Source organism: Toxotes jaculatrix, chromosome 1 (assembly GCF_017976425.1).
Source record: "Toxotes jaculatrix isolate fToxJac2 chromosome 1, fToxJac2.pri, whole genome shotgun sequence".
NCBI classification, from domain to species: domain Eukaryota; kingdom Metazoa; phylum Chordata; class Actinopteri; family Toxotidae; genus Toxotes; species Toxotes jaculatrix.
Window position 1 is genome coordinate 7,628,009 of NC_054394.1, and position 22,154 is coordinate 7,650,162.

Sequence of the window (22,154 nt, forward strand, 5' to 3'; positions counted from 1 at the left end):
GGCAGCTTAATACTTCCCCCATTGCATCTTTATGGTTTTAGTTAGATGATGAACAGCCAGAGACAAACAAGGGGAGGATCGCTGAGAAACGGTTTTTCCTACAGGACCTGAATGCAGCTTCGGCTTGCTCTGTAGCAACAATGGCCACTATCTGTCAGATATGGAGACCGGACCGAGGACGGTGCTTAAAAACCCACGGAATAATTACGCTGTTGTTTATGGACCTGGCCTTACAATGTGTAAACGGTATGTTTATGGGTACGGCCACAGATTTATACCAACGTGGCTCCCGTATATAGCTAGCTTACATTTAACTTAGGCTATTTGTCGTTATAGCACCTTAACGTTAGCTTCCTCCTACTAAGCTAGCTAGCGAGCTAACACAAACACTAGTGCAGTTTTCATTGCTAGCAGTTAGCAATGAAAACATGGGATGGAGTAGTTAGTTGTGATTTTTACAGCTGTTTGTTGTATACAACAGGCATTTTGATTAGTTTACGCCACATGGCATTTCATCTGCAGAATAGCAGCTAACAGTTAACTGTCGCTGCTAAACGGGGCGAAAATTGTCACTAGCCAGTCAAAGGTAGTGACACAGCACCTTAGATATTATATTGAAATAAATATTGCGCTTAATAACTAACACATTTTCTAGATGTTTACATTTCTTCAACGGTATGCTATTGGCGTGTCTGTCTTTTAACACGCTATTGGAGACACGTTAGGGACCAGTACCTATTTCCAAAATCAGCACACTGTGTATGCTATTTTGTAGGTTTATGATAATGGCTATGGCAGAAGACTAAGTTGGACTCAAATCGTTGGACTTCTTTGTTGTCTGATTTCCTGTCAGGGTACCTGAGCTCTCCTCATGTTGGCCATGACCCCCCCCCCTACACGAGAGATGCCCAGCATGGACCTGCCATCACCAGCCCAGTGGTCCCTGCTGCATCCTCAGGTAAATAAATACGGCAGGGCAAAAGACAACAGAGAAACAAAGCATAGTCCTGAGAGACTTGATCCACCTCATGTTTATATGTTATGTTTCAAACTTAAAAATAATGAATCTTAAATATGAATTATAAATATTTTCTTTTTCTCTCCTCTAGTACAACAAAGAAAATATTACTCTTATGTTTTCTAGGCTTCCAAGAGTTAATGACTTTCCAGCAAGGCAACGACAGTTTTCATTTGCTGGCTAGCAGGCAGCCTTAACAGAGCAATCAGGAGTAAATGGCCTTACTCAAAGGCTCTTGATGGCCTTTTTGTTTTTGCGTTAGTCATTTACCTCCCACAGCCTTTCTCAGTTCGACAAGAGATTTAGAGGGACACAGTCACAAGTCTGTTGACACACCCATTAATGATCCCAGATTAAGCCTTCAAATTAGCTTGCATCAAAGCTTTGTTACATTACACTGATCATTTTAGCCAGAATTTGGAAAATTCCTGTAACTTTATGTTTACGCTTTTGCAGAGTCTCCAGCAGATGAAGAGAACTACACCTCCAAGTGTCCTAGTGGGGGTTTGTGTAGTCGCCTGCCAGCTGACTGCATTCACTGCAATTACCAATACAACTGCACGTACGGGAAACCAGCAGACTTCATGTGTAAACCCAAAAAAGGGGTTCATTGTATAGTGAGTAGCATTTCATTTCATGATAGATTCATGCTGCATGAAGGTGGAGTAAGGGTGGAAGATTTATACTTAGAAGTCTGTAGCTTGTCTAGCGTATTAATTTAAAAAAGGGAAATGAGACACACAAGGTCATTTGTCTGTGTGGCATTTGTGTCTGTTTTGAAACTGGACGTTGTCTCATGTCTGTGTTATAGCTGTGTAGGGATGACATGATGTTTGTTTTATTTACAGGGACAGTCAGGACAACAGCAAACCAACTTCTCTCTCTCCATCATCTGTCAGTTCTGCTGGCAGCTGGATCCGTCCCAGTACCGCTGCTCAAACTCCACCAACTGTATGACAGTGTCCTGCCCACGCAAGCGCTACAACGCCACCTGTGACGTGTTAGACCATGTACATTGTTTAGGTATGATGAGGGTTTTGCTGTAAAGCCTGCTAGCTTTCTTTGCCTTCAGTGGGGGTAACTGTATCACAGTCAAAGGCATGGTAGTCGTAGTTATTTAAGGAAGGGAGATGTTCTCAACCTATGAACGTTTACAAAATGACCCATTTTCCTAGAACAAAAAAAGGGAAATGGTGAACATGTGTGAATAAGAATATGGCAGAAAAACAGTTGTTTTCTCATCCTCAGGACTTTTCACTATTTTGAAAAGGGAAGTGTGTCTTCAGTCATGCTAATTTGTCTTTCTGAAATGTTCTTGTGTTTTTGGATTTCTTTTGGGAAGGCCGCCTTACTGTTTCCACCAAATGTCTTTTTCCTCTGTAGGTAAAAGACGTTTTCTGAAACGCTTATTTTGTGACTGGACAGGAGGATACAAATGGTCAACAGCATTAGCACTCAGGTACACCTGCCACCATTAGAGATAACATGATAGAAAAATTATTTTAAAATGCTTTTTTGAGTAAGCATGTGCACTCTAATTGCAATTGTGACTTAGTTTTAATCTGTTTTTTTCTTTCTGTAGCGTCACACTTGGTGGTTTTGGTGCAGATCGGTTTTATCTGGGCCAGTGGAGAGAGGGTCTGGGCAAACTGTTCAGCTTTGGAGGTCTGGGTATTTGGACTTTGATTGATGTTCTTCTGATTGGTGTTGGTTATGTGGGACCTGCTGACGGATCTCTTTACATCTGAAGCAAAGCTCTGGGGACATGGCTGGATGGTTTGTGCCCTCTTCCGCTTCACTCTCGCAGATTGAAGATCTGAGATGCTGTGTTCTTAGCACGTTTGCCTCCCCGAGCTCGCTGTGCAACACGTCCTCATCCCATCTGCTAACAGGCAGGAAGTGTTTTCCTCATCACACCAACGATGACTCTACCCACACAACCATCAGATCAATCCCGATCATTCTGCGTCCGTCTCCTGTTGAGATTCTCCAGATGGAGCTGTACAGGGGGATGAGGAGCTGGTAATTATCTCTATCTGGTTGGTTCAACTTAACTGGTGGTTAGGCGCTGTCATTCTGATGTGTAGATAGGCTTTGGTTTCCTGTGGAGCCGTTCTTTCACAGACATCCTGTCACCTTGGAGCTGCTTGTTGCTCCTCCCTTATTGCAAGGTGAATGCATCAATGGGAAATGGGGGGGGGGTCATATGGTAACCATGGTTATAGAGCTTTTTATGGTCACACCAGGCACAGTAGACGAGCTAAAGTGTAATATTTATGTCCTGAAAGAAAGCAGGAATTTGCAGAAGGGAATACATTCATGTGTTTTTACTGACAAGAGAAAGTTGCTCCTGTGGATGATTTTGACAGTTATTTTGCATGTGCTATGTTTATCCTCTACTGAGTCAGCAGTTCAGACCACAATTAAGTGAGAAAGCTCCACTAAGGGCTGGATAGATAAAACCCTGGCCTTTCAGAAGTCCTATAATTACTTTCATCACCTACAGCAACACGTAGTCTGGTTTTTGGGAAATGCACAGATAACAATCTCAAACTGCATATGTTTGTACATAATTAATACTGAAACACTTCAGATGTGTTGCACTAGCAAACTGCAGTTACTTGTGGTTTCTTGTGTTGATTGTGGCGATACCCTGTGCATTCAACCGGTATTTTTCCTCAAGCTCATGATCATACTTCACACTGCAGAAAGAAAAAAAAAAAAAAGTTCTCTCTCTTACCAGCACTGTAAAAATCTTTGCTTGTGACTGTGTGGCACAAATTGGTTCACCTCTAACCTCATGAAAAATTATTCAGCATCAGGTTCTTGTAATTTGTTGGAAGACAATAAATGACATTTTTTAAGTTATGTAAATAAAATTGTGAAATATGCGTTTATATAATTGTTCTTTCAGCACAGATTGCCAGTAAGTCGATGAGAACCATGGCTAAATGTTATAAATTACCCCTTGGTTTATGGTAGAGTTTAATGGGGCCATACTGCTCCAGTGCACAAGTTGGTCAGGTTGTAGGGTGAAAGATTTTGAAGGCATAAGAATGGCTGAACAAGCCATCAGTTGAAGAGGCATCCTGAAAAAAACCCTTCTCATTTCTTTTCTGTCTGATTTTCTATCAACACCTTAAAAAGGGCTCAGAGGCTCATCATCTCAGTGTAGTAAACTTGAGCAGGACAGGTGCTTTGTTTCTAGGGTCCATGAGCTTGCGCGTTCTGCTTGAATGCTATTCTCCCGGCAGCCTCTGATAGGAATTCAGAGTTCTATTATTAGCTGAGGTCATTTTCACAGATGTCTGTGCTTTTTCTCACATTAAACACAGTGAGTGGTGCCAGAAGCCTATGTTACTCTCAGGCATGTGACAGAAGGACGAGGTCAGGAGGGTAGCGTAGTGGCTGAGGAACACTCACATCCTATACTAGTACTATTTTGGGGCCTTTGAGCTAGGCCAGCAGCAGACAGGGCAGCAATCACACTGCACACGGCAGTTAGACATGTCTTTCAGTTTGACAGTTATTTCAGTAAATCAGTCGTGCCAAGCCTTTACAACAGAATTATTTAATTCCACAATTTGTGTAGATGCTGAGTCTCTGTGCTCATGTTACATAATGTGGGAGTTAAAAAAAGAGAGAGCGAAATCACAGGGAGAAAAAAAAAATCATTTCCTTTCTAGTAAGTTCTTAGTTTTTGTGTCGACCTTTCCAATTGGCTGCTTTTCTGATGCCGTTGTAAATGTACTCCGCCCTAATTCTAGTTCCTCAAATTTGACACCGCCTTCTCACAGCCACTTCAGCTCCCTCCCACAGACTGATGCAAGTGTTTGTCATACAGTATACTTGGAGTTGAGGAGAAGACTTGAAATGCTTACCTACAGTATATTCTGCAGGAAGACACACATTTTTTTCAGTGTTTGGAAACCTGTAATTTAACTTGCTTGGTAATCTTGCATCCACAAGATACTCCCCATGATTGTTGTCACTGACTGTCCCAGCATGACCTCCCCTTTGTCTGACTCATGTTGTGTGGTTATGTGCAGGCATGAACATGTTCACTTACATTGTGATCTTGTTGCGTATTACTTGTCTGTAGGTATAAAGGTGTAAAGTTTACAAAATGGCTCTATTGATATACGTATATATGCTGTTTGAGAAAATGAGTAGATGATTTCATGGCAAATGCATTTACCGTCTAGCTGCCTGGCTGTGATAAATAACAGGATGAAAGCCGAGCAGTTTTTCTCTTGAACAGATGTAATCTGATCACCACATCTTTCTAATTATGTCTGGGAAAAATCCAGTCTGGAGTAAATAACTAAATTACTGCACTAAATAACTTTTCATTCAAACATCAATGGGTTACTGCCCAATTACAAATAATGACCAGTGTGGTATTGCTATTATCTGTCTTTATGATATTCCCATTTGCTGCAACTAATGGTAATTATATAGAACTTCAATCTTATGAGAATAATTTTGTCATACTTATCCCAGATAGTCCTTATTCACACTGTTGGGAAGTGAGCCAAAATATTGTCTGTCAAAGACAGACAGCATCACGACTTCCTGGTTTTGAATTGCTAATCATGCAAAGAGGAGAACAAAAGTTTATTCATCGCTCTCTTATGTAATCCCACTTAGTCCCATCGCAGCTCTGAATTTTGGAGCATCAGTTCTGACCCTCTGTGTCCAGCACTGCCTAACAGCTTGTGTCCTCTCATTATGCTCACTCCTACAGGAGACAGCATCTCTAACAAAAAAAGATGAGAAAACAGAATGCCATGACCACATTAATTCAAAAAATCGAACGGCTCTATGAACATCCAAAAGTGTGCTCCTTTCTCTCGCACTTGGACGGTTGCTAAGGAGCATTTGATACCACCTGAGGACATGGCACAAATTACATTGCCTATAAAAAGTATTCGCCACCCTTGGACTTTCTCATTTTGTTGTCACTGAATCACAATGGTGTGATAAATTTGTTTTGACACCAATCAGCACAGAGGACCGTTTAATTACAAAGTGAAAACAAAGCACTACAATGTGATCTAAACTGAGAACAAATATAAAAGACAAAATTATTGATTGCATAAGAGTCCACCCCATTTACTGTGACACATAAATAATCACTGCTGTAGCCAGTTGTCTGTAACAGGCACATTTGATCCACTTGAATGGACCTCGCCTGCGTGTACTCAAGGACTCCAAGTTACATACACCTGTAAGTAACATGTTCTACAGGTGATAGTCATTTTACTGTCAAAAAAGGAAAATTCCAGACAATTTTGCAACAAAGCTATTGAAACGTACCAATCTGTGGAAGATAATAGGAAGAAAATCCCCTGACTGAATGTCCCTCACAGGCTGTCCTAAAAAACTAAATGTCTGTGTGAAAAGAGAATTAGTGAGCAGCCTGTGGAGAGTGAAGGAGCCCCAGGGGTCCACAGCTGAGATGGACAACAACTGTACAAGTGCTGTAATAGGCTCAGATCTTGCTTGGCGAGTGTTTGCCAGAAGGCATATGGGAGACTCTTTTGTTCATCCTCTTAAGCTCAGTGTTTGACGTAACTCTGACACTCACAAGCAGAAACACTATTCCCAGCAGCATGAAAGTCTCGTGGTGGGAGCATCATGCTGTGGGGATGCTTTTCTGCAGCAGGTCCTTGAAGGCTTGTGAAAGGACAGGTTAACTTAAACGCAGCAAAAATACTGACCAATCTGCTGCTGTCTGCAAGAGAACTGTGGGAGATTATTTATTTTTAAAGCAAGGCAACAGCCCCGAACATAAAGCCAAAGCTAGACAGGAATGTCTTCAAAACAACAATGATACTGTCCACTGGCCAATTCAGAATCCAGACCTCAATCCACTGAAGAATCTGTGGTGAGACTCAACAATAGTTGTTCACTCACAGTCTTTATGCAACTTGACAGAGCTTGGACAATGGATGAATGGGGATGTTCAGATGTGCTATGATTGCTGTCTAAGGTGTTCGGTCTTGACTTGAAGCAATCAAGTATACATAATAATACTTATGCAACCAGTTTATGTTGTGCATTATATATTTGAAGTCAGTCTGGATATTCATGACATGTTTTCCCCGATGATTTGTGTAAAAAAAAAAAAGGCTAATTACATCCACCACATTCAACATGAGAAAATGAATGCAATTTCTTAGAGTTGCACATACAATGACACAAGCAACTTGAATAAATTAGTTGTGCAACAGGTCCATTCTACCATTTTATAAATTTCCTGTTTCTCATACAGGGTTGATATAGCTTATAATCCATCAACTCTTATCATCCTCCCATCTGTGCAATCCATTTTAAAACACACCAGACTGCCAATTCTGCTTTCCAAGTCTGAAATCACTTCTACAGTCTTGGCGAGGCAACAATATCTCACTTAATCTTGCTTACAAAGTGGAAAAAAAAAAAAAAAAAAAAAAAAAAATCATGGATGTTTCAGACCATCATGACTGCCTCAAATTGTGTCACAAACAAAAAAAAAAGTCAATCCAATTGCAATTTTAGTGATTTATTTGTACAATAGGAATTGAACTGTACAAATACCAAAGCTCAGATGCAAAGGCAAGAACATAAGAACATCTATTCTGCCTGACCTGAACATCCCTTAAACCTCACTGTGAGTTTAGACTGATGGAAACAGATATGCCCTCCCCCCAAAAAATAAAGCTAAAAAAATAAATAAAGTTGCTACCTGTCAAACAAATGAACATTTACAGGGCTAGAAGAGACCCTTCCCAACTAAGTGCCAAAGCATGCCAGAAATACTGAAATTAAAAAAGGTTAAATAAAAACTAGAAAAAAAAAAAAAATCATGTCTAAGTTTAACTGTCCAAACCTTTATGGCAGTTGAGCGATTATGGCCTCAGTTTAAATAGCATGTAAAAATGGAACTCACAGTAGACAAATACAGAAAAGGCATATGGTGATATCTCTATCAAGTCCATGTGCCTATGTCACTTACACCACTTACATGTATACACCATCCACAGACAATGTTGTGAGCTTTTAAACACAAGACAGGACACTTTTCAATTAAAAAAAAAGAAAGAAAAAAGACAAAACAGGTGGAATTCCTTCTCCGACCCGCCCCCATGTAGAAGTTTAGACAGCAATGGAGGTGAGATGGTGTCTGTAAAGTTTTCCCTCAAAGCAATATCAATTTACATTAGCTCGAAATTCCATTAGTAAATCACTAATGTTACCACGGTAACTCAAAATGTCGTATAAAAATATAACAAAGACTGAAAACTGATGCACTAAACAAAAATATATCTACACAGTCTCAAATGTGGGGTGGGTGCTGAGCGACACGGCCAAGTACAGCTCAAAATTCCTTTGTATCATTTTGTTTCTCGGGGATAAGGAATGCATAAGGTCGCTCCACGTATCAAGTCTGAGTAGCGGCAGTCTTTCCCCTCTCACCAACAGTGACACAGTGAAAGCCGCGGGTTCCATCGGGACCCCTTGGCAGCCTCATGACGCCTGGCGGTAGGCCGTCTGCATTCTGGATCTTTCTACCCAGCATCGGGCTGCCGACCGGGCTGCTCTCCTGAGACGCCACCTGCTTGCGCCGCTGAACCCATGGACTCCCTGAAGGGGTGAGGCTACTGTCTGAGGAGTAGTCTGCCCAGCGGCGCCCGGGCTCAGGGCTCAGTCTGCCCTCACTGGCTAAGGGAGACTTGTGGGAATGAGGAGATTTGCGCTGAGGACAGGGGCTGCCACGGGGGCTAGACCAGGGGCTGTTACGTGGGGACATACCAGGACTCAGGTGATTGTTCTGGAAGCTGGTGGGGCTGAGCTTGTTGCAGGATTGGGACTTTCGGGCCAGTCTAGGGGATGTAGGGTTGCTCTCAGTCTCTGAGGAACTGCAGGCAGAGTCCTCCCCGTGGTACTGAAGCTCTCGTACTCTGCTGTTGAGCGAGCGACTTTTGCGCATCCCTGTCTCCTCACGTGGTCGTTCTTTGGGTACCTTCTTCTTGGGCGGCTTGGTGCCAATCAGGACCACTTTCAGCCCTAGCAAACTGGCCCCTCCATCCTCTCTCCCCACAGCTTCATTGGCTTTAACAGCAGCCTCAACCTCCTCAAACTCCACAATGGCACATTCCTCAGTGCCTAGCTGAGTGTAGCGACCGCTCAGCCTCTTCAGGTCAGCCGGCAGGTCCTTCCCAGGCTTCAGGACTCTGACAGAGGCGATGGCGCCATATGTTCCGAAAGCTTTCAGCAACAGCTTCATCAGCTGCTCCTGCTGTGTAGCTCCTCCTTCGCTCCCTCCATTATCCTTAGTGAGAGCAGCCAGCTCTGGCCACCTCTGCAAATCACTTAACAGCAACATGCGGCTAGGCAGCGACTCACTGGCAAAGACTGGCACTGCAGATTTACGCCGCACCTTACGCCCCTCGTCGTTCAGCTCAAGTATCTTTGAGTGTCTCAGAGCATATGCAGTTGTTCTCCAGTCACGAGTCAAGTGTTTCACCTGAAAAGAGACAATGCTTGTGTTACATGGGTGAGATACTAAGTGGTTTAGAAGTGCCATCACAGAAGCACTAGGCTGCACATTTGATCCCTGCAACAGCTTCTTCTTTTAAGTTTTTAAATTTCAGTTAAAGTAAAAAAAAAAAAAATTGAACAGTAACTTAAAACTGTCAGCATAATCAATCAGTTGTACCTTCCTTTCAGTCATACTTCCTTAATCGATAACTGGCATTACATCCAATTCAACAGACCCGAACATCCTGGCTACGCTGTGTTACTCAGTTCATCACTGTACAATTTGCTCACGTTTAAAATGTGTCACCTCAGTGTTGTCAAGTTCACGTTTGGATTCTTGTTTATATTAAAAATGAGTGTGTGGGGGGACTCAGATCACTTGTCACATAAACAGACAAAAAACGAAAAAACACACACACACACACACACACACACAGCTGACGAATCTGCATGCATGAGATGAAAGTAGCACCAGCTGTTGTGAACCAACGTGAGAATATCATTGCATCCCCAACAACTAGTCATGTTGACACTAGAGGCAGCCAGTCATTGCTATTCAATTCTCAGGGAGCCTATGTAATGGGGAATTAAAAATGGAAAGCTTTATCCAGGTTCCCATTTTAAAACTGCATTTTCCATAGCCTTGCTTCAACTTCACATTTTCCCCATTTTGGTCACTGTTCAAATTATAATGTATACTGACTGTGGTTGGACACCATACACGGGTGACGATCAACTCAGGGACATCAACATATGAGATTAAAAGGCCAAAGAGAGCCACCAGAGGACAATTAAGCATGTAGCGTGTACCCAATTCTTTAGCCCATAACAGCAAAGGCTTTGAGTGCAGTTTCCATCATTATCAAGACAGGGCATTCTGATTATTTCCTATTGTGCTTGCAGATTATACTTTGCAGCCACGGTTACCTTTTTGAATGACGTGAGCAACTTGACGCTGACAAACCCGAGTTTGTTACGTCTGACATGTTTGAGCAGGAAGGCATCGTGCTCCAGGTTCTCATCGGACAGGTAATACTCGATCTGAGCCACCAGCTTCTGGATGAGCTCTGAATCTGGGGGCTGCCAGCTCTCCTCCTCCAGCTCGCCTCCACTGGTCCCGGCCCCGCTGTGTGTGGGAAGACAACATGCAGCATGGTCAGTGCAGTCTTTTTTTTTTCTGCGCATCATTGAAACATCAGAATGTTTCATATCCTAAACTGCCAACATTACAACTGTTACACATTTCACTTCCATTAATACAATAAGCCAGAGGCTTACAGGTTGCTGGCAGGAGTACATCCACAACCTGCCATTTCTCTCTGCATCATGCTGGAGTGAAAAGAGATGGACCGTTTTGCCTCGCTCCTTTCACATTTTCCTTGCAGCACTTGACAAGCTGTGTCTTCAGCCACAGTCACCATGCCTCAGTGCCAGACCTCGACCCACAGTGTCCCCACCAATCCTGAAACTGCCAAGACCTCTCCATCTGAAGGGCGCAGAGTCACAGGCTCTGCCTCCCACACAGAATATGGTGGCTCAGCACATCAACTTCGCACCATTTACAAAAACTGGTACCAACACTGCATAGCTGAGGTCTGTGAGGCACAGTTTGATCTCAGTCAGACACCTGGCTGAAGCCATGAAGCAGCGCAGTAAGGTAGCCCTGCGGATTAGAGTGAGAGTCTGAATGAAATTTTGTGGATGACTCATCACCTCCTCCAGCCTCCTCCCTCGCACACCCTCAGTCAACAGCTTTCCAGCCGGCTGACCGCACAGCTGGCACGAGTCCACAGCTTCCACCAGGACTTCAGTTAGACCACCACCATCATTAAGAGAACACTGTCACCGTCACCACATACACAAGAGAATCTACACGTGTGAATTAAAGAAAACCGCAGCAGAGACGTTAGAGATGCTGGAAAATTTCTAAATAGCCCGTGATGAAGTTCACTTTCTGGTCACTATTCACTAGTACACTTAGGGTCTCGATAGGAATGCTGCAGGAATATCAGGTGAAACAGCCACATGCAGAGACAACTGACAGTCTGAGCTTTCCTTTATGGGTACCAGGCATCCTATCAGACGTGTAGTGATCTTAAAATATATCCTGTATGAAAAACGAGCACAGGTGTAACAAAAGCTCTCTATGTCATAGAGCCATTAAGGTGTGACCTACAACCAAACTGAAATGTTTGGTATGGAAAGAGTGATTTATTTTCTCCTTTGGCCTTTCTATCACTGACTCACTCTTTGCACACGTAGTCCGAGTAGGGAACTTATAGGCCAGAGGCTAAAAATAGCAGGTCATGACGCAGGGGAATTAGATTAAAGTGAAGGTGCCATCTTTTATCTGTCTCAGGTGTCTGGTTTTACAGCACTGGTGCTGCCTACAGGTGGTTAGACACTTCCCCGCTGTCCCACCCAGGAAATAATAATATCCCTCAAGTGTGCCTGTGAGGATTTACGCTGGCAATTGTGAGCTGCCATTGTCCTCCTCGCACATTGTGATGCTGTCTACTGCCTTTTGTTGTCACTGTAATACACCTGCCTGGATTACAGTTCTATTTGTACACCAGCTTTCTACACAACTGGCATTCTTTCAGTCAGACTAAACAATCCAACTGCACCCACGCTGCTCAAGTGCTGGCAGTTCACCAGCTGAAGTTACGGGCCGATAAGGTATAAAATCCAGTGCAGAAATAGACTGGTAGGGTTCCAGTAACCTTGACATAGAAAGGAAACCATTTCTTTACCTACTCTGTATCCAGGTATTTGGGGGATGTACTTCACTGCACGTTTATGGAACAAAACAAATTTGACAAACTTACAGAAGTGTAAGTCTTTCAGTACCAGCCAAACAGTTTTTGTTTGTTATAGGTTACTAACCTATCCTTACCTTGTTGTTACCAAAACATCTCTGTCTATTAAAACTAGTAACTTAAAGTAGCGAGTAACTCAAACCTGGATTTGTCATATCTTCCGATTTCGTCCTCGCTGCAGCTGCCTCCGAGGAAGTCAATAATACTGGATGACACTTCTTCAGGTTCCTCGTCCTCCGCCGCTTGAATGGCCACTGTTATCGTCACCGTCCCCATCTCCTGCGAGTGCTGGTCCACGGTGATTACCTCATCGATGCCCTGCTCCACTGACGCATCTGAGACGCACTCCGCCGGGTTCGGATTGGAGATCCTCACAGACCCGCTCATGTTCCTCGAATAAGTCAAGGTGCTTCCACCCGCTCCCTTCCCTTCCTCGGTTGTAGCAGCAGCAGCAGCGCCTCCCTGGAAGGTTTTAATCTTGCTCGACTCGAAGGTACAGACAGGATACGGGGTGCGTAAAGCTGCTCGACGCTTCTTCGGGCACCAGTGATGGCGGAGAAGGACCCAGGGGGCTCCGAAGACGCGCTCCACGGCTCGCCAGAGACCCCCGATCCAGATCCGACCCGGTGGAGGGCCCTGAGGAGCAGCGGGGCTTGTAGCAGCCAGCGAGACGCAGCCTGGACCTGGTGAGACCGACGGGCTGGAGCCTCCTTGTGCTTCTACTGCTGCTGCTGCTGCTGCTACTGCTGCTACTTCCTCATATGTAAGAGGCTTTCTGCTTTTGAAACGAGCTCTGGGATTGGGCCGCGGCAGCGTCTCTTCACACTCATTCCCAACCCACAAGCAAAAGCTGACACAAAGCCAAGAGGGAGGCAAGAGGAAGGAGAGACAGCGCATGAAGGCGTTCACTAAGGCGTGCATCGCTCAGTTTCTCTTTTTTTGCACACACACTCAGAGTGTTGTCTTTTATTCTGTGAGGACACGAATGCCCCGTTTACATGTCTCTAAGTAGAGGAGTGAATTCACGTGTTCCGCTCTAATTGGGAAATTGCCGTGCCAAGGACGACCCCTTCTCTAACGCCGCTAATTGGATAAATGGCTTTCAGCTTCTGGTGGCACGCAGGAGGGAAGCGGTGCGTGTGCCTTGAGGAAGGGGAACACACATAAATGAATGGTAGATGTCGTGGAAGGCAAGTCAGGGGCTGCAAACCATTAGTAGTTTAGCAAAGCCACAGCTTAAGCAGCAATCATGCATATGCGTCCAGATGATTTCTGTTTGGAGATTTGATACACAAGCCTTGGCCAGGACTATGTCCAAGATTACTGAAATACCTAGGTCATGAGTCCATATTCCTCCAGTGACTTCCCTAGTGCCCTACATTTTCATCAGACTGTTTTCTTTTATGTTCTATTTTTTTGACATATAATTTCACAGTTATATTTTCTGTAAACTTAATTTTACCACTTGAGGGTCTATCTTCCAAAGCATCTTGGCAGTGTTTTTTTTTTTCTTTTCCACACTGCCAGGAATTAAAGTCTGGTGGATAAACACAACTTTTATTTCTTTTTCTTTATTTTTGGCATAAAAACGAATTTTAGAATACTTACTTCAAAAATATATATTAAGATCAGCCTTAAAACAAGTTTAATCTGTAATATCTAAGCACCTCCTCAGGTCAGTAAAGCTCCCCCCCTAAAAATCCTAGAAACATTATATTGGGGCAGTGTATGGGGGTCCAGAGTTCACTTCCAGAAAATGGTTTCATTGATGCTGATTTGTAGCACCAGAACATATGTAGGTGTTCATGTGGGGGTAGTATAATTACAGTGGTCTGAATACTTCTCTGTGGGCCATACATCAAGTCCGTTTTCGTAGATTGTTGCTGGCCTCCATCCTAATAACCCTGTAAATCACCCACACCAGTGTTGTCGGCTGTTGCCAGCCCTGCATGAAATATCTTTACTCCTCCCCACTGGCAAGCTAGGCTCACAGCTGGTGGGCAGTCTGACTCATTCTCTGCACCACATGCCATACAGTGCTCCAGTTTGTGTACAATGCAACATGGGGGGAGAGAGAGGGAGACAATGAGTGAGAGAAAGAGGGAGGAGAGGGATAACGATAAGGAGACTGGCAAACAAATACTGCATGAATGCATTTAGTTTCTTATTGCAGACTTCTTTTATCAGCTTAAGTGGGAGCAGGCAGGGTAATTTCAGCTGTTTCCTGTGTACATAAACATTCTCTAGAAACATATTTCAAGCTTTAGCCTGTCTAAGTTAATTAAATTTAACTATACCATAGAAAATTTCTCAACCAATAAAATTAAGTTGAATATGGATGTGAAAGTGTCCAGAAAGCGACAACAGGGTGGTAGTACAAGCACCTGTAAGCGCTGTTCTAAGCCACTTCCTCTTTTGTTGTGCTACTTTCACATAAATAGTCTCCTTCAGTCCTCTTTCAACCATTTATTTTCTCTGTTCACACTGTGCATGACAAAAAGCCACTCTCAGTCTAATACAATACAGTTCACCAGCACCACAAACTCCCCTATAATCAACACCTCTCTGACACATGCTTGTAAATAAGATGAGCCTCATGAAGATGGCTTTTATTACAGGGGTGTTTTATTAAATTGGATTAAATTTAACTAGGCGTATCTAAAGCTGGAAACTCCATGTACATAAATCATCCTTTATACTGCCATCCTGAAATCTTTTTCTGGGCATTTTCTAATTCGCACCTCAGCACAGTTTGTTCATTTTTCATAATTAGCATTTTCCCACCTCTGGCTTCTATTGCACCACCAACCCTCCAAGGAGAATCTCTCTTTGAATTGCCTTTCCTAAGGATATTTCTTCAGAGGACCCCACCACAACCACAACCACGAGTGTGCTTTTTAAGAACTTCTTTTCTCTTAAGGTAACGGCAGGGCTCGGACTGCAAATGTGAGTCTTAACATCACATTAAAGATGCTATAAACTTGACTTTGCATGAGACTTTGATGTCTCTCATGTGATTCTATGACGTGAGTCCCTGAGTCTGAGAGTCTGCATATAAAGCAACCAATACAGTCATGTTGAATTAAAAGATACACATCTACTGGTAGCATAAAAAGTAAATAAATTATAGCCTCAGTTCTGAGATCAATCAGTCAGTTGGTTTTTCAGCTGTTCGATTCACAACTTTGGTCCAGACCGAAATATCTCAACAACTACTGGATGGATTGCCATGAATTTTGTACAGACATTTGTGGTTTCCAGAAGATGCATTTTGTAATGACTTTGGTGGTCCACTGACTTTTCTTCTTGCACCACAATGAGGTTGACATTTGTGGGTTTGGGTCAAATTGCTGGATGGTTTGCCATGAAATTTGCATTAGCATGTTAGCATTGACAGTTGTGAGCATGGTAGCATTTAACTCAAAGCAAGGAGCTGCTAGCATGGCTTTCATGGTTTTCTGTGTCTCAGTAGTTTAACATGACAACAGTAATTATGTGGTCAGAGGTTTAAGTGCAAGGGACTCACCTGTCACCACTCAAAAGGACCAATGAAGCCTTTTAGATGAACGGCTCTCTTTGAAGTAGTACGTCTGGATGCAAAATAGAGAACAATTGTTAAAACCTGCTTAACCACTTGCAGTAATTGTTGTTGTAACAGGAGGTACTGTGATTGTCTGCTAACAGTGGGGAAATTTGCTCACATTCGGCCCACAGTGTGAAATTTCTTCATCAGTTTTAACAAAGTTAAAAGAATTTTTGAATGCTGAAGGTGACTCAATATCCTCCTCAGAACACCTCTTCTCTTTGTCTTTGCAAAGCTGATAATGGTACTTTGTGACATGGCAGATGAAACAGGCTTTGGCAATCAATCTGCTTTCCCATTCCTGTCTGTCTCTTACGTCCAGGTTTAAGGAATACTGCAGAAATGGGGGATGGTTGGTTGTAATCCTATGAGAAAATGTTTGCAACCCCCATCTCTTGCAGCCAACACAGCAAATACCGGTGCTGTTGCCCGGGGAATGTGAATTTGTAATTAGCATAATTTTCAATGAAAGAGAGATCTTACATTAATGTTATAACGTAAAGTACATTTCTCTCTTATATTTTGTGCTCTTGATTACCTGTTTACTGTAAGCATATCATATGTCCTTTTGGTCTCTAATCTGGCTATTAAACAAATCATGCACACTCAGGTTCCAGGGGAATTGGGTTACTGTGGACCACACTGTCTGTATGTATGAATGCTACAATCAAATTATTACCTGAGCCTTCGTGTGACTATTACACAAATGGATGTTACACATGAGCCAGTGCTGCAAGCCTCCTGGTTTCTCCCAGCACAAATCACTCTTTCCCACAGAGTGTTGCATGGGTAATGAGTTGAAGCTTGAAGTCATTAACCCATAGTTGTCAAATAATCTATTTTTCCTTCAAATCTTTTCAGCTCCTGTGGATAAACAAAAACAAAAAGGCTTGATAAATGGACTGACTGACAGGAAAAAACAGAGTGCGCTCTCTCTCTCACACATGCACACACTCTGTACCAGATGGCAGAAAGCAACAGATTTATAGTATGTATATCACCTATGATCGTAATTCCACTTTCATATTTCTTTAACGTGGTAAAATGTTTACAGATAATCTCTCTATTTCTACGTTTTATGCCCTTTGCCAGTCATAGCAGGGACAGGCTGTGACAAATCAGCACTGTTGGTACAGTTACACCATATTTATTTTTGCATTTTCATTGATGAAAACACCTAATGTCTATGTTCTTTTGATAATTAACAGCATACATTATTTTTGTCTGTATATCAGACTCAGACAAATGGTCTTTCTAAATGGCGAGAATATTATAAGTTGGGTAAAATGATGAAGAAATAGACACCACAGACTAGGGTAAGGACATAGGAGATACAGACGAAATGTGACAAATCCTGGAATGACACCTTTTATTGGTTCTGTGTCTGTGTTTCTCCTGGGGAGCATCTAAGCCGTATGAAGCAAAGCTACATGGATCTATAGATCTACACACAGCTCAAATTTACATTGTGCTTTTTCAATGTGGCCTGTCACACAAACTGTTGATGATCGCCTCCCATAACATGTGTCAGCCTGTGCTTCATGAATAGATTGTGACAGGCAGTGTGTGGGATGTCCCTTTGATGAATCCGGACTTGTGTTCTCTGAGCAACTGCTTATTACTGCCGGAGTAAAAAGGCTGAAAATACACAACACAATCTATTTGATCACATTTGGCGTTCTGCGGTGTTACTGACTGAGATTAAATGTCACCTGGGCTCAACTGTAAATAGTGCAAAGCCAAAGCACCAAACCTGTGGATAAAGGCAGACTCCACAATGGTGTATTTTCATGACATGACAAAGAATTCATAAATTCTAATAAGTTCCACATGACAAATTCTTTTTTAACTTCCTGGTTACTTTAGAAGGGTACGTCCTCACAGTAGGCATTTTGACTTGTTAGACAGGTACAAGCAATAATCAGCTTAAAGATCTGTCTGAGAAAGGTCTATTTCTTTTAATGTAAGATCATTACTTTTTCACATTCATTACAATACACGTAGTGTGTAACCTAAGATGACCACACTAACATCTATAACAACAATCTTGGGATTAACCAACATTTAAATTCACCAATAAGCTCAGGCAAGGTACATTTTGGGAATATACTAAACAGGAAGCTAATGGCAGGGATGAATCAGCATAAAACAATTCCAGTCTGGGAAATGCAAGTGACTCATTGCCACAACTTACTGACACACCTAGCCAGAACAGAGCTATAGTGCACCTGTGCCTTTTCCTGTAATGACAAAATGTCCACTGTGAGAAAGGTCTGTTATCAGTGTACTTGTGGTCATTATCATAGCAATCTCTTTCCTCAGTTTGCATCAGTTTTATCTGGAATACAAAACAGGAACACAGAACAAGTCCAAAAAAACAGTCGACAGGTGCAGGTACAAGTAATTACTTTCTTTTTGAAATGTTTTTCTTTTAATTATGTTTAGAATGATTATGGAAACAAGACTCTGCTATTATGTATAATTTGCACTTGATCTGTTTAATCCAGAGTGATCTCCAGCGTGATGTAAAATGGCAGCAAGACTTAAGGCTTTATAAACACGGTCAGCTTAACTCAAAGGGAGTACTGGTGTTTGTATGACTTGTGGGCCCTTATTGATCCCTGTTCTGCACATTCTGTGTACATTATGTACAGGTGGGGGTCATATTAAAGGAAGAACCTGAATGAATGAGTAGAGAAACATAATGAATCAGGTGCTTCCACACAGGTGCACTCTGTGGTGCAATTAAGCTATTAACATCCAGTCTTGCTCAGTGGCATGTACAAAAATGCTGAGCAGGCCCAGCTGATTCTGATTTTGTTTGAAAATGGCAAAGAAAAAGATCCTAGTAACTTTGAAAGAGAGTTCAGTGTTCAGGCATGGATGGCTGAAGCTTCAGTCACAATGATTGTTCAACTGGCTACTGTTTTAATAGGCACACTGACATGTGTGACATCTGCATTTAGACCTATGGAAAGACATCAGTAAATAGGCATGGAAATTGTGGTTGACAGTGCTTATCTAATGACCCTTTATCCTGTGATGGAACATTTCTATCATAATTGAAGTGGTCTCTTTCAGGACGACAGTGCCTCCATGTATAGGGAACAAGGGGTCACTGAATGGTTTGAAAATGATGTGAATCATCTGCTATAGTCTTTGCAATCACCATATCTCAATGTAGTTGAATGACTATGAGAGATTTTGACTACTCTCAATTATTTCATGGTAATTAGACTGAAGATAAATTTATTTTGGAATGTACATGATGTAAACACAATATAATACTACAAATAATACAGGCCTTTAACAGTATATTTAGACACATAGCTTGGCAATAATTATTAGGAAATAATAACAGATAACCATTTCATTTGCAAAGTTGAAAAAGCCCAACTTTAACTAATGGAACAATTTCAGGACCTGTTTTCCGACGGATTGCTTTTCAGTGACACAGGAAGTGAGTGAAACCCAGCAACGCCGTCGTTACCATGGTAATGGCGCTTGTCTCCGAGAAAGTTTGTAGCACAGAGTTAGATGAACATCGGTGTAGGAGTAACAAATTCACGCTCTAGTAATACAGTTGCAAATTAGTTCACGTATTTCTTTTGAATATTCGCGAAGTTGGTACCGAAACTGAAAGAGAGTCTTTTTTTTTTCAGGATCCAAGTTTGGTCTTAACTATTTGCTTTAGCAAACATTAGCTAAACGGAGCCGGAGTGGACTGTGGGAAGAACCATGCGTTCTCATAAACATAACACCAGTGTCAATGATAGATGGATGTTTCTCACCCCAATGGTAAATATCACTTTCTATAGACTTTATCATTGTATGACAGTATTTTGCTACGTCGGATAACAACAAAAAGTTACGGCTCAAGCTAGCTGTCGTTAGTTGAAGTTAGCCTAGATGTACATGTTTGAACAGATTGTCTTATTTAATGCGACACAGTTGATCAGTTAGTAAAATATTTCTGCAGATCAACAGCTGCAAGCTGCACCTTACAACCGTCAAATCACCAGTACCAGAGAGAGCCCAGACGATGGTGAGTCATGACAAAGAATACACTGACCATCAAACCCATGTGTTTAATTGTTTCCAGTTTCCAGTGTGTGCTTCACTGTTTATCATCTTTAATTTTACAGTCTGACTCTCAAGATGTTGTAAAAGAAACAAACGTGAATTCTGCCCAAACAACGAATCATTCTAACACAGGTAAGTTTGACCCAGTCCATGCATTTGCACGCTGACTCACCCACCCACTAACTGCCTCAGAGGTTTTTCTGTGATTCAGCATTATATTGTATATGAATGGCTAAGATATGTAAATAATATTATGGACTGTTTGCACTTTTTGTTTCACTGCAATATTTTCTCTGTAGAAAACAAAATGCATACATGCAGCCAGAGAAGATTTGTTAGGACACCTCCGGAGCCATCATTTGCCAGTGACTCTACAGATTGCCCTGCACACAATCTAGTAACACTAACAGGTGGTGGTCAGAGTGGTTTGGCTGCAGTTTCACATGCTGCACAAGAATCAAGAGACAAATCTAAGAGACCAACCCACAGTGCAGGGGTCGCTTACTACCGTAAGGTCTTAAACCTTCCCAAACCACCAGGTAAATACGGCAATATCACTTAACATGTATATTGGAATTGGTAAACTGCTTTATTGCTGATTTTACAGTTTGTTTTCTTCAAATACATAGCACTATGACATTATGTGCATTAGCAATTCAGTGTGTAATGTCTATGTCAGGTGGTTCTGGAGGATATAATTCCAACACTGTTCCTGGGTTTCCCTTCACTCGGTTGCCTTGTGACAGTTTTACATCCAATTTTCAACGAATTGATTTGGACAGGTACCTCTGGCCTGGTATTTATTTTCTAACACATATGAATCTTTATTTGTTGTAGTGTAGAACATCTTGGTTTAGCTGAAGGTGGCTGTAGCCTGGAATATTATCATTATCTCATTAAGTTTTGATAGTTTTATGATCTCTTTTTGGCCCATAAGATGATTTGCTGTGGAAATCATAACTTTCAACTAAAATGGCAAATGCTTCAGATTGCCACCAGGGTGCAGCAAAGTCACTTAAAATACTCGCCCCTTGTCTCCAATTTGTCTTTCCTGTCAAAGAATTTCTTCACTGGCAACAGAACAGAAATAAGTCAGTTAATGTGTACCGTGAAATATAAAATCAGCAATATGCATCACATAATTGCATGATTTGGAGGTACAAATATAAAAAATGAAGTATTCATCCATATGATGCCTACATTGTGCTAAATGTTCTTTTCCAGGCGCTGTCTGGAAGAATGCCCCCAGCTGGACATTATGGAAGAACTGCAGCTTCTCAGCCTCCAGCACAATCTAATCACGAGGATCCAGCATTTGTCACATCTGCAAAAGCTTGTTTTCCTGAACTTGAATGACAATCACATCTCTGAAATGACTGGCATTGAAACTTTAAGCTCTCTTAGGATCCTTATGCTGGGGAAGAACAGGTTAGTTGTATCATATTAGTCATAAGCACACAAATATAGGAATACGTCGGATATGTTTGATTCGTCTGTGTTACATGTAGGTAGTACAGTTCAGTTCATATTTGTGGTAGGGTAGAGTGGGTGGTCTAGTAACATTAAATGCTTGTATAATTGAAAATCTGAAATGCAACATTTCTTAAAATTAGCAAGTTGGCCAAGCTACATTCTCTTGTGGTGTAAATGTTTCTTGTTTTCAGGACATCCTGTTGTTTGCATTTAGTGTTTTAAACATTTCATATCGTTGCTGCTGCTACAAACCTCAGAGATGAGTCGAGCCGGTGCCCAGTTTATTTCAAAAACCATTTATTTCAGTGTTAGTCAGTTTTGTTTGAAAAGGTCAGCAGGACAAAGATTAAAGTCATAAACCACAGTGACATTAAGATCTTACAGTTGTACTCTGGCATTTGTGTTTTCAGACCTACTTCCAGGGCCGGGGCGTAGTTTTGAAAAGAATACTCTTCATATCCATTAGCATTTTTCAAGAGATTACAGGCTTTCATCCTGAACTGTAATTTGATCCAAATCCAAATGGACAGTCTGGAACAATAAGGCACTGTACACTACTGTATGTTCTGTTTCCTCAGGGAATGTAACCTTTTAATTAATATGCTTGTTGGTTGCTTGTCGACTGTCCTCTGCCTGGTGTCCCTTCAAAAGA

At 42.0% G+C, this 22,154-nt stretch overlaps 3 protein-coding genes across 3 annotated transcripts in view; 2 read left to right on the forward strand and 1 right to left on the reverse strand.

Moving 5' to 3' along the window:
• Positions 1-117: 117 nt before the first annotated feature.
• Positions 118-3,800, forward strand: tm2d3 (TM2 domain containing 3). The gene is made up of 6 exons (XM_041032407.1): positions 118-246; positions 854-958; positions 1,475-1,635; positions 1,867-2,041; positions 2,402-2,477; positions 2,601-3,800. The coding sequence occupies exons 1-6, from the start codon at positions 141-143 to the stop codon at positions 2,764-2,766; spliced, it is 789 nt and encodes a 262-aa protein (XP_040888341.1). The 5' UTR covers positions 118-140; the 3' UTR covers positions 2,767-3,800.
• A 3,716-nt stretch (positions 3,801-7,516) lies between these two features.
• On the reverse strand, positions 7,517-13,299 carry larp6a (La ribonucleoprotein 6, translational regulator a). The gene is made up of 3 exons (XM_041032300.1): positions 12,506-13,299; positions 10,472-10,670; positions 7,517-9,530 (listed from the first exon to the last, which is right to left on the reverse strand). Exons 1-3 carry the CDS (start codon positions 13,282-13,284, stop codon positions 8,445-8,447), a joined length of 2,064 nt encoding a protein of 687 aa, XP_040888234.1. The 5' UTR covers positions 13,285-13,299; the 3' UTR covers positions 7,517-8,444.
• Positions 13,300-19,437: 6,138 nt separating this feature from the next.
• Positions 19,438-22,154, forward strand: part of LOC121182110 (leucine-rich repeat-containing protein 49) — a 34,703-nt gene continuing 31,986 nt past the window's right edge. Inside the window, exons 1-7 of the mRNA XM_041038447.1 lie at positions 19,438-19,464; positions 19,661-19,744; positions 19,926-19,991; positions 20,092-20,161; positions 20,329-20,568; positions 20,709-20,811; positions 21,254-21,457. Of these exons, the coding sequence (XP_040894381.1) occupies positions 19,438-19,464; positions 19,661-19,744; positions 19,926-19,991; positions 20,092-20,161; positions 20,329-20,568; positions 20,709-20,811; positions 21,254-21,457 (794 nt within the window). The remainder of the gene's footprint in view (positions 19,465-19,660; positions 19,745-19,925; positions 19,992-20,091; positions 20,162-20,328; positions 20,569-20,708; positions 20,812-21,253; positions 21,458-22,154) is intronic.